The sequence below is a fragment of the Ascaphus truei genome, chromosome 7, assembly GCF_040206685.1.
Source record: "Ascaphus truei isolate aAscTru1 chromosome 7, aAscTru1.hap1, whole genome shotgun sequence".
Lineage (NCBI taxonomy): Eukaryota > Metazoa > Chordata > Amphibia > Anura > Ascaphidae > Ascaphus > Ascaphus truei.
In genome coordinates, this window is record NC_134489.1 from 28,212,560 (window position 1) to 28,228,249 (window position 15,690).

At 41.4% G+C, this 15,690-nt stretch overlaps 1 protein-coding gene across 3 annotated transcripts in view; it reads right to left on the reverse strand.

Annotated features, from left to right (window-relative positions):
* Positions 1-531: 531 nt before the first annotated feature.
* Positions 532-15,690, reverse strand: part of LOC142498853 (embryonic protein UVS.2-like) — a 47,746-nt gene continuing 32,587 nt past the window's right edge. For 2 of the 3 annotated variants that reach the window (XR_012802566.1, XR_012802567.1), the window contains 5 exons: positions 14,319-14,544; positions 8,333-8,451; positions 7,348-7,570; positions 2,603-2,781; positions 532-1,257 (listed from right to left, as the gene is read on the reverse strand). Coding sequence is in view for 1 of the 3 variants with exons in the window: in XM_075607454.1 (XP_075463569.1) it covers positions 1,193-1,257; positions 7,348-7,570; positions 8,333-8,451; positions 14,319-14,544 (633 nt within the window). In the remaining 2 variants the exon portion in view is untranslated. The remainder of the gene's footprint in view (positions 1,258-2,602; positions 2,782-7,347; positions 7,571-8,332; positions 8,452-14,318; positions 14,545-15,690) is intronic. The other variant, XM_075607454.1, reaches the window with a different exon arrangement.

The following is a 15,690-nucleotide window of genomic DNA, read 5'->3' on the forward strand; positions in this document are numbered from 1 at the left end:
TCCAGAGGCCAGCCTGTTGCTGTGGCTTGCCTATCCCTGTGGCTTTCCTGTTCATTTGGAATTCCTGTTGCTGACCCCAGACCATGACCCCGACCTCACTGCCTGCTGACTGCCCTGACCCTTTGCCTGTTGCCTGGACTTTGCACCACTGCCGTCAGCCTTGACCTCCTGCCTGCTTACCGACTACGGATTCTCTTACAGGATTCTGTCCCTGGGCTCTGGTCGGTTAATTTGCATCCCTACCTCAGCACCGTGGGTCCGCTTCCTGATTTGAGACGAGCACCGTCACATAAACTTAATATGCATAGTAATGTACAGAGAATGTGAGGTGTGACTAACAATTGACTTCATTAAAAATGTCCTCATGCAAATATTTTTTGAATGTATTTTTGAAACACCTTGGCCTTGTTCTTTGCAAAACAAAATTACCAGAATCAATATATGTGATTTTAATACAGTAAAGAAATGGAAACTAGTATTTTGTTTTTTATAATATTTTATTTTTTACACTAATTTTGATCAAATAAAACATTTATAAGTTTTAACCATATGGAATCATTTATAATTTGTATGGCCATGTAAGGGTTAAGTAGGATAGGAGACTTGTAGGTGTGGTTTATTCCTTCCACAAGTGAACATTACATGAGCTAATTGCACTATGCAGAAGATCCTCATTCTTTGTTACACACTTGGGATTTCTCCCATATACGCACAACCTCCTTGTGACTCAATTACCTATTATCATTAACTTATCTTTGTATATATTCAATGATGTCACATAATGTAAATGATATGTAGGATCACACAAGTAAAGAAGTTATCATGATATTAGGAATACTAAATTAAAAAGCACAGTTTGCTGAACGCCAAATTGCAGGAACCATGTTGGCTCTGGAAAGTTGTAGATTTAATGTGATACGCGAGTTTTCTCTAGATTACTATAAAAGAACAAGAGACTTGTGAGGTCATAAGAACTCGTATGGAGGTCAGATGCTAGCTGATTACATTTTGATTAATGTTGTATCCTATTTAAATTATTTATAGGTCAAGAGACAAAATATACAACTGGAGAATCCATCAGAATAATAGAGAACACATTATGAACTGATTTTGTTTCTAAACCGGTTTGATCTAGTAAGAAGAGGCGCATTCTCTAATGTATCTTCATCTCTTTTATTCCATGGTACCAGCATTATGTCAGCCACCTCATTCTGCATCTCTCATCCAGTGCATCCAATGTATTTTCACTTAATGGCTCTGCAGCAGATACAAATACATGAGGATTAGTGTAATTATACATTTTACAGATCAGGCATGTTACATCCTTTCAGTTAAAGAACTCGGCAGGTACCTGGAATATTTTTATATGTTTCCCCACAATGATTATTTATATATTTTCAAAGATATCTAATAATAAGATCTGCTTTCTGCACGGAGGTACGTACCACACATGTAACAATAGGGTCCAACTAATTACAGCTTAGTTCCCAAACATTATTATTAATAATAATAATAATTAAAAAATAAATCATTGCTTTTTGTAAATTCACATAATTATGGGATTATTCTGAAGACAGCCCCATATGGGTACCAAAATGTTGGTACAATTTTTTATGCACAATATGGGGTCTAGGCATAGTGTCTTTAAATAGGCTGACCATACGTACCGCTTTAAATGGGACAGTACCATTTTTTCCATATTTCCCGACAGTCTCGTCATTTTAATATAAATGTAAATTTTGTCCCGTTTTTAATAAACTATAGATAGTTTTACATTTTTTGTATAAAACTGACCGCGGGTTCTTTATTTCTCATAAGGCTCTATGCTAACCAATGCGTACAGTAAAACCACTAGTGTGACGAAAGAGGAAGTTCCATTTACTTTATCCAATCGGGGCCAGACTTCTTGCCCAGAGAGAGAACAGCGCTAGTAAGAGACGGAGCGAACGCGTTCTCGCAATCGGAGTCCCACATTGTACTCATACCGTTGTTTCCTTAGTGTTGGCGGCTGGCAAACTGATCCCCCCCCACTGAACCTACTAGAAATCCATTGTGCTTCTGACTCAATAAAGTAAATGCACTGTAGTGGGGTGTGGGGATAAATAAAACTTTTGTTATCGTCTTACATTTTCATGAATATGGAATATTACATAACCCCGTCTCGTTTTTGCCATCCCAATGTCCCGTTTTTGTCTCAAGGAAATATGGTCAGCCTACCTTAAAAGCAATTTTTTTTGTAAATATGACGCACAAAGGAGTCATATATGAATGCGTCTTTGTGAGCGCATGTATAAAACCGATTTTGACGTGTGTGTGGCATATCTATCAAATGTTATTTTATTAAGAAAGAAATGACGCTGGCTGTGGAGTTGGAGGTGGGGTTTGGATGTTATTGATGCACAGGATACATTTTAAAAACATTGCCAGCCTGCTCCACTTTGTGCCTCAGAAATGTATCGAATTCTCTGTCAAAATTTTTCTTGGCGTAAAAGTCAAATGCGATTAATTCTTAATGTGTTCATATGTATAAACATGGCGCACACCATACAAAGAATAATAAAATGTGCATCAAATGTAAGAACATGAATAAGACATACTGTACCAACAAATGTTTAACTGGAGCACAGGATAGGACCGCAGGGCTGAGGTGGGGATATTGACATACCGGCCTGAAGCCTCAAAGCCACATCTGGATGCGAGGGTCGTGGGTAGCCGGGTCAGGGTAGGAGAGAGCAAGCCAAGGTTGAGGAGTGGACCGGTATGGAAAGTAGGGGTCACTAGCTGGGATTGGCACCAAGGAAGCCAAAGCAACAGGGAAGGTTTCAGCAATTTACAGGGAAGAAACAGGGAAGGCCTCTAGAAACAGGGAAGGCCAGGCAAGGCAAAGTGCTTGCAACTAGCACAAGTCACAGAAGGATTATGCTCAACTGCTTCCTGCTGGAAGAGGCTGGCCCTAAATAGCAGGTACTGTAGAGCCAAACAGATGCAGGGCTGCATAGTATGCAGGAACAAGGCAGGCTCAGGAACAGGTGCAGCCAATGACTAATTCCAGGGAGAGATTTGCCAGGAACCAAGATGGCTACAATAGAAACGTACGGGCAAGTTCCAGCAAAACCCTGGACTGGAAACCTTACAGTACCTCCCCCTTCAGGAGAGCTCTCCGGGCGATCAGAACCTGGCTCACTCTGATTTTGGCGATTTCAAATTATTGGGGATATGTCTCAGACAGGTATTAGATTTGAGGCAAGACTGTTTGTTAGTGAGTACTATCCCTGGGGCAGAAAGCAGTGGTTCTGCTATTCTTGATATGCAGAATGCATCATAGGAAGACTCAGAAAACATCACAGGCATTGATAACACAAAGGCCAAGGCTTGCTGCTAAGCCGTTTCCACTTACATGGAGTCTTGTCCATGATGAAAGTCAGAATACGTGGAGATGCGGAGCGGTAGTGTGAAAGTGTGGAAATTGGGCCTGAAAATTGGATTATGGTATGGGGTCTGTGAGACACATTATGGTATACAAAGACTACTCTGGTGACAAAAGGGTTAATCAGTTTTGAACAGTTTGTAAGGAATGTATGAGGAGGTCGGGGAACATGCGATAGTAAAATAGACACTAGACTGTTTACCAAGAGAGAAGAGCAACTTCAGGGTCATATGCCAACAACAAGATTACAGTCGTAGGAATAGCAATAGTGGGTGAAAAGTTAATTCTGTTTAGCTTGGCATAATAGGTGTTTTTCATAATCCTTATATGGGCATTATATTAGTTTAGCTGTATAGTAAGTACGTAATATATCCGGTGATTTTGATATATGCAAATTGTTTTATGTTTTGAGTGTTCAGACCAAGCCTGTGGGATTTTGTCACTTTGGTCTCCATGCAATTGCTTGTAATAAAGAAATCATTACTTTATTTATTCTACTAATTTTTGGACAATCAGAGTAACAAAACTGAAGACTCAGGGACAAGCTGTATAAGCCTGTTAGAAGGCCACAAGATGGATGCTAATTTCTCTGTAATTGTCTCAGAGTACGGAGGAAGAAGCACAGGCGGTTTGTTGGAATCATGAGTCTAAAGTTCTGATGGAGTCATTCTATTACTCTGGTCAGCATGTAAAAGGTGATGAGCATTTTCTGCCACAGGTTGAATTCGGTCAGAGGACAGCATGGACAGAGACTGCGGGGACCCCATGCAAGGCACAGGTACAATTCGCATGTCAAGGTCTCGTTCAGCTAAACCCAGCAACTCATCTGTGACAGTTGAGGGGATGAAGTAACTTTCTGCCATGAGACTGGCCATCAGCAGGAGGCCAGCACCCCTGGGCAGCTGGGCTTCGGACTGCATCATTACAGAGACCAGGGAATCCCTGAACAGTAAACTTGACTTGTACGTGGGAGCCTTGGAATCTGTCGTAGATACATCAGGCTCTGCAATAAAATCAATGTGCAGGAAACTTGTCTCTGCAGTGGGGGTCATAGAAAAAGAAGAGGATGCATCAGATACTGAAGGGTAATCAGGAAGAAATACGCTTGTTTTCACAGCAGGAGCATACTGTAGGAAACAGCAACGTATACATCAGGCACCACAAAGAAATCCAAGAGAGGTGCGTCTGTGTTTGAAAGGGGCACCATAAAATTAGGAAAGGGCACATCAGGTTCTACATAGGAATCAGTGCGCAGTAAATCTGTCTTTAAAGTGGAAGCCTTCAAATCAGTAAGGATTATATCAGGTACTGCAGGAAAATCAGGAAGACTTTGGAGTAGGAGTAGGAGTCCCAGACTCGGGAAGGGTTGCATACAGTAAGGTACTGTAGAGAAACCAGTGAGAGGAAAACTAGTCTTTGATGTAGGAATCTCAGAGTCAGTAATAGATACCTCATACAATGCAGAAAAATCAGTGATACTTAAACTTGTCTTAGAAGAATCAGAAACAGGTATATTTAAGCATGTGAAGGGTCATGGTTCCTTAGAGGAGTGGGTGAAGACTGGCTCTGGAACTACTGCTGAGGCTGTACCAGGGGCTACCGATGAATGCTGTACCTGTCCTGATGCTGACTGTTCGATGGCCTGAAGCTGCTCCATCAATTTCTCGTTCCGATCCAGGTATAGTTCCAGTTTATGGAACAGGCTTGCATGCGGAGACAGGACTCAACCCACCTCAGTGGGGTCCATGCTGAGCATACTGTAATGGGTGCTACCACAAACAGGATAGGACTGTAGGGCCGAGGTGGGGATATTGACACACAAACCTGAAGCCACAAAGCCGCATCCAGATGGGGGACTCATCGTCATGGGTAGCTGGGTCAGGCTAAGAGAGAGCAACATAGTAAGAGAGCAAGGCAAGGACGAGGAGTGGAGAGGTACAGAAAGTAAGGGGTCGCTAGTTGGGGTCAGAAACAGGGAAGCCAAAGGAACAGGGAAGGCTTCAGAAGCAGGGAATGCTTCAGCAATAGGGAAGGCCTCAGGAAACGGGGAAGACCAGGCAAAGTGGTTGCTCCTAAAAAAGGTCACAAAGGATTAAGCTCAGCCACTTCCTGGTGGAAGAAACAGACCCTAAATAGCAGAGAGAGCCAAACAGATGCAGGGCTGCAGAGTAGGCAGGAACAAGGCAGGCTCAGGAAAAGGTGCAGCCAATTACTAAGTCCAGGGAGAGATTTGCCAGGAACCACGATGGCCACAACAGCCACGTAAGGGCAGGTTCCAGCAAAACCCTGGATAGAACCCTTACAAAATGCCATTATTGATTTTCCTTGAGAAATTGCAATTTTTTGATGCAATGCACTCTTTTGATTACTTTAAAAAAAAAATATTCTTTATACCTTGCCCCTGACATCTTACTCATTTTATTTCTGTGTTGTTGGGTAATGTTTTAAAATGAGTTATGCACCTGGATGCTGGGAGGTGTTTACTTGCAGCACCAGAATATATTCTCTTTGTTTTATTTTGTAATGGGCTTCTCCACATTGCAGTACCTCTACTATTCAAAAGTAGCATTAATCCTTCAGTGTCACGACCACTGCAGTCACGTGACAGCGGCATCGAGGTCACTAAGCTTTGCTACATCTGTATTTAGAACCATTGATGTATATTTGTGTCATGGTAGAGGGGGTCTGGCCCGGGATTAAAGGGGTTAAACCCCATTTGGCCACCCCCTACTCTCACCTTGGAAGCAAGAGGTTAACTGGACTGTGGTCCAGTAATGTGTTTTTACCTTGCTTCAGCATCCTAATGTATATTCCCCTGTAAAAATGTATTGTTTCTGTTCCAGTGTTTGCCCCAACACATACACTGGGGTTGATGTGGGAGGCTTAAGGGGTTAATGAGCTGCAGTTTAGGAAAATACAAATATGTGTGGTGTCTTTTCAGAAATATCTGGGCTTCAACAGGCTTGATTGAAGTTGGGTGTGAAAAGTACAGAGGGGGTTTAGTGTACAGTATGTTAATACCTAATTGGCAGGCCAAGGGTATATTGCTGGTAGAGACAGCTAGGACCTAGGTCTGGCACATTGGGTGTGAAATATAGCACCTGTGACAAATGTTCGCTACACACAGGCCCAGCTTCAAAGGATTTCTTGACAAGGGGTTATGGGGGCCAGGAGTACAGTTACACAAGGAGATATCAGAATGAGTGACCTTATTAAATATAAGAATACCATGAGATGTCCTCGGCTGAACATGCTAAAAATTACATATGTGTAACCGGGGGACCGAGCCGCAAATAACGATTACAGACACATGATGTCTAGCAGGTCCTAAGAGACAGATATTAATATCTCTCTTAATTTTAGTATTACACGGTAATATTTAGTCTCATTGGGAGCGTCATGCATGCCGGAATGCATTAATAATGCTCGCGTGCCAGTAAGTAATACTGAACTGAAGTTATGAAGTTATTTAGATAGGAAAAGCAGTTTTTAAACGTCCTTGGGTGGGAGGAGTTTTACTCTGGGGAAAACTGTCAACCTCACCACTGATTTATGAGAGGGGCTGGGTTTAGGTTGTGTTCAATGGGAAATAATTGTATAAGAACCAGGCTCAGCCTATGGCTATTGTCTTTTCGTGTCTTGGTGATTTTGAAGATTGCTATATGAACTGCCAGTCCAGAATTATGACTGCTTCATCATTCCATCTTAAGTAGGTGCCTATATTTTGTTTGTTATTTGTATAATCTCATGTGTTCACCTTATTCAAGGAATAAATTATATTTTATCATATCTCAGCCGAGTTCAGTTCAACCCAGGTACTGTATATTTTTGGTGTGTATTATTAATAGCCTGTCACAAAGTTACCGTCACAATCTGGACATGCATTTAATTAGAAAGTCAGAGAAGGTAGGAATACTTACTTATGGTGTATGAAGCCTTAAATCCTCTCCTATTCAAAAAGTTATCAGTGTGTAAGTAGAGCAGCATGGAGTTCCCAGTAGACACCTGGATGGGAACTGCCTTCTCACCGCAGGAATGGAACAGCAGAGGAGAAGCAGGGCTGTCACCATCAAAAATAGACAGGTAGTCAAACCTGCAGTTAGCTGCATTCTCCAGGAAGAAGTCACTTATATTTAATACGATCTGTGTGTAACAAATACATAGAATACATTGTTATCAACATGCGCTGGATCTATTCAGGTAAGTGTGTTATTAACACAGAGACCTGCTCTTATTTAATCAGATTATGGTAGAGTTTATAATAAATTACTTCACAGCAAATGATACCACAGAATGAGACTGAACACAATGTTAATATTGTTTCCAGAGTTAAAGATCAATATGAACATGAAGTAACAACCTAACCATAGTAACAGTGACAAGTGGTGATATATTAATCTAAGGTATTCTGACATTATTTGGTCAATTTCAAACGTGTACAAATGCCAGCGCCAGTCTAAGGAAACATGGTGAGCTGAGACTTGGGAGGGGGTTGATTTTGTCTGGCTACTCAGTCCCTTTTGTTTTGTGTGTTTAACAATAGCTTGCACAATCAGAGGCCCCCCTTACTCCCCTCACCGCACGTAACCCATACCTTTATTGACTCACTGGATACGGACATGGTGGAATAAAGAAAACTTTACATTATTTTCCAACACAAAAAAACCATATCAGCATGGTTAGATTTTCTTAGGGAAGCCAATTACACTGTTACATTATTTACAAAAGCTTTTTTTCCAGCCAGCTACGTGAGATTGTACCTTTAAATGGAAAATAGCCAATCAAACAATAATGTTATCTTAATGAGTGCCTTAAAGCTGCTATATATATATCCATATACTTCTCTGCTCATTATAATCCAGGGCTCCTTTTACTACTGTGCCCATTGGTGCAATCACTGCTCACCTTGTATCCAGCAGGAGCAGTGATATTGAAGAAGCAATCCAGGTTATTGTAGTATGTGAGAGGGTATCCAGGAGAGGTGAAGTTCCTTGATGGGGTGTAGAATGTCCCACCACATCTTTCTGGGAGGAAATACAAATTCAATAAGTGAATTGTTTGGTGCTATTACAAAACATTTATAAGCAGATGAGATACTGTGTATAATAAAGCAATATGTAAATCTTACTACAGTACTTTTATTGTCAACTATTTTTTTATTTCATATGTTTGATTTATCGTAGTGGGGTAGCCACATTATTATTAATATTAATTTAGTTATAAAGCACTAAAAAAAAAACATTCATCCTGAACAAGTATCCCATCCAGATAACCTAGTGTAATATAACTGCCACTTCCGATGAGCTCTGATCTGTTCATGAAATGAAGAGTTTGGCATGAATTAGTGTTACAAGTTTATTTGAAAATAGGAACATTTTACATATATTTTGTACATACAGTAGCACTAAAATGTACCCAGCACAGAACATTGAATACACAATTACAGACACAATAAATCCTTGCCCTAAAGACACTGTAATTTAATTTTACAGCCATAGCAACTATGTGTCAATTATGTTCTGGGAACAAGCGAGATATAGTTACATTGGGGCATGCATAGAGTCCCAGAACATTATTGACACATATCGTAAGTGTCAGTAGCCAAGATCAGGCAGGACAGAGATATTATGTAGAACAGGTCAGTGGTCATCAGTTCTATCAACAATTATGTCTCAATAAGCCAGTTAAAGAGGCCTTTTCACCCAAAATGCATAGTGCTATTCTGTAAGCCTTGATAAATGGGTGATACATTTGGATGGCTTATTTTTAGTACATTTTAAGATTGGTTAGCATTTTAAATTAATTAACTGGGGTGTTGGCTAGTGGTTTTAATTAATTGTTTTGTTGTTTAGTGCTTTTATTTATTTAATTGATTCTTAGCTTGTGCTTTTATTTCTTGAATTGATTGGTTGGCTAATGCTTTTATTTCTTGAATTGGGGTGTTTAGGTGCTTGTGTATATCTTATTATTATTGTGTATTTTTGGCATTCATGCTTTTTTATTAGGTTGACCATTGACTGCTATAGTGGCTTATCATGCCTATATTATATGGGTATGATTTACCACTATGCTAATCAATGGGTAGAGGCTGGGTATAGTGGTCCCGGGGTGGATGGTTAGGCCTCCCGGGTGAGTAGTGGGGGATGGGGGTTAACCCCTTAATTTCTATAGCGGTTATTAATCGCTAAGGTGATTAAGGGGTTAGGGCCCATTACTTTTTATTTTTTCATATACTCTTGCTGACAACGGAGGACATGGACCTGGAGTATGCTGACGAGGATGCCCTTCATGATGACAGGGGTAAGTAGAAAGTTTTATTTACTTTATTTATTTATGCTAGCTGGTTAATGTTTGCTTTACAATGGGCAAATCCACTATTATCATATGTGGATAATAGTACTTTTTCCCATTACTGTACTTTATGTGTTGGGGGTGGGGGGAGGGGGAAGAGGAGGTGGGTAGTAGGGTTGTTGTGTGTATTTTTGTTTATAGTGCGTAGAGAGATTGGGTGAAGGGGGTAGTAGCCCCAAGGATGGATGTTTAGGCCTATCGGGTGGTAGCAGGAGGTGTTAACCCCTTCATTACTAAGGTTAATTAAGCCGCTAATGGCTAAGGTAATGAAGCTGTTTTAATATACATTTTTAATACTAGTGTAAATGAGCAGGGGGTCTCCGGAGCAGAACCACATTGCTTTCAGGTCCGGGGATCCCCTGCTTCCCGAGATAAAGGCCCTGTTATTGGGTGCCGGTATCTCCTATGCATTTACAGTAAATCCCACGGTCACATGACGTGATACATTTAAATGCATAGGAGATACCAGCACCCCATAACAGGGCCTGTATCTCGGAAGCATGGGGTCCCCGGACCTGAATCAACACGGTTCTGCTCCGGAAACACCCTGCTCCTCTATACTAGTATTAACATTTATATAAAAATCATGCGAACGCTGGCGAGATATGCCCAGGATGACGCGGCTCCCTCTGTGCAGCTCATTTTGCAGCTGGAAGAAGTCGCCCAGATAGCCCTTTCGAGAGAGGTGATCATCACGTCGCCGGCTACTCGTTCGTTTTGGGAATTTTGCTATCACAGGTAATCAAGGCTTTCTGAATACCGTGATAGCAACGCTCAAACAAATGGCGGCATAACCGGCACGGCGATTTTTTTTATGAAGGCTTATAGAATTGTCCCTTAAGGCTTCATGTATGTATGTATGTATGTATGTATATATTTATTTACATATCGCCATCTGTGTACATAGCGCTTCACAGCAGTAATACACGTGACATAATAACATAATGGGAATAAGCGCTTCAGACATGAGAGTAACAGTGGGGCTTCTAACAAATCCTGAAACATTAGAGGCTTCTAACGAATCCTGAGCTTGCGTGTACTGACTAATCTGTGTGGTTGTTTTGAAGTGCTGGTTGTTTAAAGTGTGTGCAGTTAGAACCAGACGGAAAGGGATGTACTGGGTATACTAGCAGGGGTGGCTGTTTTGGGGGAGTGTGCAGTGGGTTCATCTATTTTTAAAGTGTGCTGTAATTTGAAGCCTGTAACTTTTTTTCCCCTTTCTCCTGCCTGAGGCAGAGGGGGTGTGGTTGGTTAATTGGCAGGCCTAACACACCTGCAGTGGGTGGGGTTAGTTAATTGATAACCTAACACACCTGGTGGGTGTCCCTATTTAAACAGAGGCTTCTAACGAATCCTAAGCTTGCGTGTACTGAGTAATCTGTGTGGTTGATTTGAAGTGCTGGTTGTTTAAAGTGTGTGCAGTTAGAACCAGAAGCAGGTGTTTAAAGTGCTGGTTGTTTAAAGTGTGTGCAGTTAGAACCAGAAGCAGTTGTTTAAAGTGCTGGTTGTTTAAAGTGGGTGCAGTTAGAACCAGAAGCAGTTTGAACAAGGAAGCGGTTAAACAAGGTATAGTTTATTGAAGTACAGTTTACTGTTAGTACTACTAAACTTCATAGTTGCTAGAATGAGCAGGATTGAAAATGCCCCTCAATGCACATCTTGCCACATGTATGTGCACTTGGAGCAGCTGTTCCAATGAGCATACCGCTGTGAGAGGTGTGAGCGGGTGGTCTCTTTAGAATCAGAGATTGCTGATCTGAAGAGGCAACTTGCAATATTGAGGAATATTGGCAATCTTGAAAGGGAATTAGAGCTCACTGAGCAGGCCCTTGCTTCGACTAGTGGTGCAGATGGTGGCGCTGTTAGTGAGGAGCAGGTAGGTAGCTTGGTTGCTGCTAATGAGGAGCAGGTAGGTAGCTGGGTGACAGTTAGAAGGGGAAGCAGGGGCAATAGGGAGAGGTAGGTCGTTTCTGAGCTGACACATCCCAATAGATTTGCCATGTTGAGTGAAGATATTGGGAATGCTGGGGCAGAAATGGCAAGGCTGGGGGAGACTAATTCCTCTAGCAGCCAGGGGAATAGTTCCTCCAGCAAAGTGGGGACTCAGGATGCTCAGTTACAAAGAAAGATTGTGGTGATAGGGGACTCCATTATTAGGAAGGTAGATAGGGCAATCTGTTGCCGGGACCGCATGAACCGAACAGTTTGTTGTCTCCCGGGTGCTCGGGTTCAGCACATTGCGGATCGGGTAGACAGATTGTTGGGGGAGGCTGGGTTTGACCCAGCGGTCTTGGTACACGTTGGCACCAATGACAAAGTTAGAGAAAGAAGGAGGGTCCTAAAAAAATGATTACAGGGATCTAGGCCAAAGCTTAAGGCAAGGAACTCCAAGGTAGTATTTTCTGAAATACTACCAGTGCCATGCGCTACCCCAGGGATCAGGGAGGTTAATGCATGGCTAAGAAAGTGGTGCAGGAAGGAGGGGTTTGGGTTTTTAAAGCACTGGGACTCCTTTTCTGAGAGGTGCCATCTATATTCTAGGGACGGATTGCACCTCAATGAAGAGGGATCTTCTGTGCTAGGGGGGAGAATGCTAAAAAGGTTGGAGGAGATTTTAAACTAGGATGTAGGGGGGAGGGGAATGAAACAGATAATGAACTAAATGGATAAATGGACTAGATGAGGATACAAGGTGGTATGGAGGTAGAATGGGGGCAAGTGCAAGTTTGACAAGCAGTGAGACACCCATAGTAAATACAGATAATACTAGAAAACTTCTAAATACTAAACCAAATGGGAGCAGAAAGGAAGGAGCAGATAAGATAATAGTACAGGCTGAAAAAAAACTTAAATGCGTGCTTGCTAATGCAAGAAGCCTGACAGATAAAATGGGGGAGCTTGAATTAATAGCTGCAAAGGAGCAGTATGATATCATAGGCATTACTGAAACATGGTGGGATGAAACTCATGACTGGACAGTTAATTTAGAGGGTTTTTCTCTTTTTCGGAAGGATCGAACAAATAGAAGGGGAGGTGGTGTATGTTTATATTTTAAACCGGATCTAAAACCTATTATAAGGGATGATGTCTATGAAGGGAATGATGAAAATGTAGAGACTTTGTGGATAGAAATTAGCAGTGGAGATAAAAGTATAAAGAACATGTTTGTGGGAAAATGCTATAAACCACCAAATATCTGTGAGATTGAGGAAGCTAAAATACTTTTGCAAATGGAGAAGGCATCAAAACTGGGTCATGTTTGCATAATGGGGGATTTTAATTATCCAGACATAGACTGGGGCAATGAGATTAGCGTTACAACAAAAGGAAACAGTTTAAAGACAATTATATGACCCAAATTATTGAGGAACCAACCAGGAGAGGGACAGTTCTGGATTTGGTCATATCAAACAATGTAGAAGTAATAAAATCAGAGCAGGATGTAATTTCTCTTCAGAAGGACTTGGAGAGACTGGAAACATGGGCAGGCAAATGGCAGATGAGGTTTAATACAGATAAATGTAAGGTTATGCATTTGGGATGCAAGAATAAAAAGGCGACTAACAAATTAAATGGAGATATATTGGGGGAATCCTTGATGGGGAAGGATTTAGGAGTGCTTGTAGACAGCACCTTAGCAATAGTGCCCAATGCCATGCAGTAACTGCAAAGGCAAACAAGATCTTATCTTGCATCAAACGGGCAATGGATGGAAGGGAAGTAAACATAATTATGCCCCTTTACAAAGCATTAGTAAGACCACACCTTGAATATGGAGTACAATTTTGGGCACCAATCCTAAGAAAAGACATTATGGAACTAGAGAGAGTGCATAGAAGAGCCACCAAATTAATAAAGGGGATGTACATTCTGACTTATTAGGAGAGGCTAGCTAAATTAGATTTATTTACATTAGAAAAGAGGCGTCTAAGAGGGGATATGATAACTATATACAAATATATTCAGGGACAATACAAGGAGCTTTCAAAAGAACTATTCATCCCACGGGCAGTACAAAGGACTCGGGGCCATCCCTTAAGGTTGGAGGAAAGGAAATTTCACCAGCAACAAAGGAAAGGGTTCTTTACAGTAAGGGCAGTTAAAATGTGGAATTCATTACCCATGGAGACTGTGATGGCAGATACAATAGATTTGTTCAAAAAAAGGTTGGACATCTTTTTAGATGGGAAAGTTATACAGGGATATACCAAATAAGTATACATGGGAAGGATGTTGATCCAGGGATTAATCCGATTGCCAATTCTTGGAGTCAGGAAGGAATTAATTTTCCCCCTTAATGGGGTTTTGTGTTTGCCTTCCTCTGGATCAATAAGTAAGTATAGATATAGGATAAAGTATCTGTTGTCTAAATTTAGCATAGGTTGAACTTGATGGATCTACGTCTTTTTTCAACCTCATCTACTATGTAACTATGTAACTATGAATAGGAGTCCCTGACTCGAAGAGTTTGCAATCTAAGTGGTAAGTAGGAAGAACGCACAGAGACTGTAGGAGAGTGATCATGGTCACTTAAATGTACCTGTATTGTATGTAGCTTTGAAGCCAGTCGCTGTAACGGCCCCATCACTGACAAACTCAATCAGCATCAGGTTTGTGGAGGAGATCAGTTGGGGGATCTTTGCAGCCCCACAAGTCCTGTCCAGTAACACAGGGGATGTCTTACTTGCTCCATCATAAATCTTAATGTAGTCAGAGACACAGTCTGGAGAAGACTGCACATCAAAGGCGTTGAACTTCAGGGAAACCTGGAAATATGAATAACATAGGAATTCAGTATGGTTTTTAAAGCAGTTGATTTATATGAGTAACAAGCAGAATGTTAACCTCTCTAGCAAGTGAAGTTGACTTTATAATCATTCTAATTATTAACTCTTAGCTGGCCAGAGACCCCCAGAACCCCATTGCTGTGTAGGGGATAAAATAAAGCTACGGGATGGTTTGCTATTAAAGCAGCAAATGTTAAACTTCAGATAAGGGTCACTGACCTTCTAATATTATTTGGTTAGTTCCATTATTCACCCACTTTGGTTAAACGTAAAGTTACAGTTGGGAAATAATGTGAGATGCAGGGTGAGGGCAAATCAGTTGCGTCAGTGATCCATAATTGGACATTACCATAACTTTAACTTAACACACGTTCTAATGTAAGCAAATTTTTATATGTAAGAAGCACAAAGTAAACAGACTATAGCTTTGTCACCTGGTTACTTTCGTCTTGTGTTTGAGTTGGGGGTTACAGTACATATTACTCTCAGGAAGTAAACGCCTTTAACATCATTTGTATTGTTTTGATACTTTTGAAAAATATTTTCAGTTTCTAAGCGCCCATTTGTATGATTTTAGATAATATACCACATTACGCCCCATATTTATTAAGACAGGGGAGCCCAGACTTTTGAAGCTGCGCCCCTGTGTTGTCTTCCCTGACTCTCGTGCCCCCTCTACCATGTAACCGCATCAAATGACGCTGCGGGATCATGTAATGCCCCGTCACGTGACCCACGACATAATTTGACGAGTGTGACGTCACGTCACATGGCCCCACAGCGTCCTTTGATGCCATGTTGCCATGGTGATGCGTCACACAGCCGGCTGAATCCCGGTAAGTGGAGTGTTGCAGGGGCCTCAAGCGATCTCCCGGTGTGACGGTGAGGGGGTAACCAGGCTTTATAATAAAGGTTAAGCCCACTTTGTTGCCCCTGAACTGTGTTTTGGGGGTCCTAGAGTGTCAGCTCTTGGACCTGAGTATTGTGCATGCATTACTGTGACTGTGTGCAAATGATGCAACAATAAAGATTTTTCTGTGTTTCGCCTTTCCTGGGGTGCTAGAACCAGGAGATTTCTAGGCTGTGAGTTTCGGGGTAGGTTTGACGGAGAAACGCATTTCAGAT